The sequence below is a fragment of the Olea europaea genome, chromosome 10 (assembly GCF_002742605.1).
Source record: "Olea europaea var. sylvestris chromosome 10, O_europaea_v1, whole genome shotgun sequence".
Classification (NCBI taxonomy): domain Eukaryota; kingdom Viridiplantae; phylum Streptophyta; class Magnoliopsida; order Lamiales; family Oleaceae; genus Olea; species Olea europaea.
The window spans coordinates 12,724,004-12,727,770 of NC_036246.1; the positions used below are offsets into that span (position 1 = coordinate 12,724,004).

The window sequence follows — 3,767 nt, forward strand, 5'->3', positions numbered from 1 at the left end:
GTGTGTATATATATATATATATACACACACGTAACTTTTCTATAATCCCGCGTAGTTTCCATCAACAACAAGGCTCTACCACTACAAAATCTTCATCAAAAATTAAACATCCAGAATAATTTCAATCCAGTCACTGTAGAACCTTAATTCAGCAGTCGAATAAGAAAAAATCAGGTAATTGTACATTCGCTATTCATATATGAATTGATTGATGTCATTGACATTGATAGTTTCTTGTCACAGATTTGGAATCGGTTTGGAGAAATTGACATTCAATCCAGGCATTGGCCCAATTATTTCGTTCACTACTAATTTTTCGCATTTAGCATCATCATATAAGATCCGAAATTTTTTTGTAGTCAAATTTTCAGGGACCGAATCAATTGTGGTAACATATGTGTCAAATTCAATAACATTGTGCAGAGGAATGTTAACGACATGTATAATATGTGACTTAATTGAGTGTAACTAGTCTTAGACAAGCGTAGCATCAATTGTGGATGTCTGTGACCACTATAAAAATGTGGCAGATTGCAACGACATCAAACATAAGATGTGAATAGCATATATAACCTTTGTGATTTACGCTGGAAGACGAAGAAACAGAGGATTCATTGTGGATGATTAAATGTGACCTATGTGCTAAAAATATGATCTCCATTTGTTTTCGATTATCTCTAAGATATGTTATATTGGCATTGATCGTACTTGTGTGTGACCTATTCCGATATTTGACCAAAATGTGGTCATACGACACAACAGTATCCATACACATATGTGTACGTGTAAGCGAATTGAAAAAAGAACTGAAACCAATTTTGTTCACGAGATGTGATCTGTGTGTCGCCAAATGTGACCTGCTTTTTTGAATGTCATACGTGACTTCCTGTTATTGCATAAATTCTTATATAAAACTGTATAAATTAACCATCGAGAATGTGAGGATTCGAAATTCAATTTTGTGGAAATGGTGTACTTGCATGTAAGTTTGTTGTATGGATCTCAGTCAGTGTTGGCGTTGGTAGACCATGGATGCAATTATGTAAACGTTGTGAACATGATTATGTTAGAGTTCAGCTTGGATCCGACGAAGGTAGCAGTATCATTGAAGTATGTATTGAACGATGATTTGCCTATAATCAGGATAAAAAATGACAACAACGTGCTTGCACACATTTTGCTAAAAGAAGTCGATTGTGATCTTGCTAAATACCCATTACTCATTGACATAACCGATGCAACAATAGATTACTCATCAGATGTGATCACAAATAATGCTTATCATAACATAGAGCTTTATACATTGCAGGATGTGGCTGTAGATATTCACAAAGCATCAAGTGAACATTTAGGTAACATTTGTGACGGTGAAGTCACGATTGTTTCTATAGCAGATGCTAGTAAGGTCGAAGAAGGAAGGATTTTTCGTAATAAGGATATTTTAAAATTTGAGCATATCCTTTTTTGCCATAAGAAACATTTTTGAGTTTATGGTTAAACGATCCGACAAGAAAGAATATGTGGCGAGGTGTTCTCAAGAAGGATGTACTTGGATATGTTGATCGTCGAAATGGGGGTAAAATGAATCTATTTAAGATTCGAAAGATTGGTAGTCACACATGTGCATCAAATGTGGTGTTGGGGTCACATAGACAAGTATCAGCTGCAATTGTTTCATCTAGCATCAAGTACAAGTACACATCAGCTGGCACCATATACACACCAAAGGACATATGCAGCGACATGTTATATACTTTTGGAGTATATTTGAATTACTCAAAAGCTTGGAGATCCCGTGAACAAACATTAAAAATGATTAGGGGTGATCCTACGAAATCATTCGGTAGGATATCAAGTTTTTTCTACATGTTACGATAAAGAAATCCTGGTACGGTTACAGAGTTGAAGGTTGATAGTCACAATAGGTTCAAGTATTGTTTTATGGCACTTGGTGCATCAATACATTGGTGGCAACATTATAGGCCCATAATTGTCGTCGACGGGTACTTATTTGAATGGTCATTATGGAGGTACCCTATTCATAACATGTACACAGGATGCAATAATGGCATATTTGTTCTTGCTTTTAGAGTAGGGGATAATAAGAACGACAAATCTTAGAGATGGTTTTTGGAGAAAATAAAAAATGCATATGGGTACAGAGAAAGATGTATTTTGTATCAGATCATCATGGCAGTATAAAGAAAGCAATATAATAGGTGTATCCAGGAAGTTACCATGGTATCTGCTTGTACCATTTGCTGCAGAATCTAAAATCATATTATGGAAAATCAGGGTAAAATATTACGCAGATGTTCACTTCGGCTATCCGCACTTACACATTAGAAGAATTTGAATACAACATGCAACAACTGGACGCGATGAATGGGAAGATTTGTGATTACCTGGTACTGTACTGACTATAGCACTCCATTGTCACATGCAGTGAAGTGGTCACATATATCTTTTTATACTATACTCATAATACGATATCTTTTGGCAGGATGAAGTAGGCCCTGAAAACTGGTCATGAATACATATGCCGGCAAACAGACACTCTACAATGATATCAAACATTGTAGAATCAGTAAATGCAGTCACAAAGGCAGCTAAGAATTACCCCATTGTATTCCTGCTGGAGTCATTGCGATAAATAGTACAAAATTGGTTCTGTAAACATAGAGATGAAGCGCATGAAACTTTCATGATGTTGACATACAAGTTCGAGAACGTCATGAGGAGAATGAGTTCAGAACTAAGGAACTTGAGGTAACTTTCTTATGCATCCTGAAGTTTGTGTATGTGGCCTAAATTGAATTATGCATGTGATTATATCATAGGTGTCCGAGACATGGAATGTATGTCTGTGATTATGTGTCCAAATTATAATTGCACGTGACCAGCAATTTATGTTTGTGACACTACATACTTTGTTTATGGTGCTATATACTTTGTCTGCTAATGCTAAACCTGTAACCTGAATGGATTGTATGTGACACCCATGAATGAAGTCCCGTGACTTGAACATGTCATTGTGCACTGAAATATGAATGTCTGTGACCTATTCTTTTTTACTTTAAACTGACATATACCATTGGTGCTACTACACTCTTATGGGTATTTCCTTCCAACCAAACAGTGTTTTCCGTGAGCGATGAAAGGTCCACCTTTGTTGTTGACATTGAGCAACGTACATGCACTTGCAAGATGCTGCAGGTCGATCTGATGCTGTGTCCACATGCATTGGTTGTAATTGCACATACGAAAAGGGATCCATATACTTACTGTTCTTATTATTATACAAGGGATGCATATGTAAATGCTTACGAAAGTTCGATATATCTTGTTGGAAATCCAGATGAATGGAGAGTGCCCATTGAAGTAGAATTTCAAATTGTTTTAGCTCCTAACCAGAAGCAGAGTTCTAGAAGACAACTGAGAAGAGGAAGAGATCATCTAGGGAAGGGAAAACCAAAAGTAAGATGTGGACGTTGTGGTGCACATGGTCACAACCACAGGAGATACTCAAGTTTGGTTCCATTAAGTAAGAACGATTGACGAAATACCAACCTATAATAGAAAGTCAATAACATGATGAAGACTTATCAAAGTTAGATCGCGTTCTTGAAGTCAAATTGTTATTAGCATACTGACATTGAGATCATTTGTAACTAAATGTGTTTCAATTGATCAATTGACAAATGATGTTGAAAAAGTAAAGCAATAAATGCTCACTGAAATATATCGCACTTTTTATTCAGTTTAAC

The 3,767-nt window shown here is 36.1% G+C and overlaps 1 protein-coding gene across 1 annotated transcript; it reads left to right on the top strand.

The window, feature by feature from the left end:
• Positions 1-2,539: 2,539 nt before the first annotated feature.
• LOC111400302 lies at positions 2,540-3,558 on the top strand. The gene is made up of 3 exons (XM_023027718.1): positions 2,540-2,640; positions 2,794-2,858; positions 3,140-3,558. The coding sequence occupies exons 1-3, from the start codon at positions 2,540-2,542 to the stop codon at positions 3,556-3,558; spliced, it is 585 nt and encodes a 194-aa protein (XP_022883486.1).
• The last annotated feature ends 209 nt before the right edge of the window (positions 3,559-3,767 follow it).

What these genes read in the sequence shown, in the direction of transcription:
- LOC111400302 (XM_023027718.1), top strand. Translation starts at nt 2,540, where the DNA reads ATGCCGGCAAACAGACACTCTACAATGATATCAAACATTGTAGAATCA. An exon ending in CCCATTGTATTCCTGCTGGA is followed by an intron (nt 2,641 to 2,793) that starts GTCATTGCGATA and finishes TGCATCCTGAAG; the next exon opens with TTTGTGTATGTGGCCTAAAT. An exon ending in AGGTGTCCGAGACATGGAAT is followed by an intron (nt 2,859 to 3,139) that starts GTATGTCTGTGA and finishes CCAACCAAACAG; the next exon opens with TGTTTTCCGTGAGCGATGAA.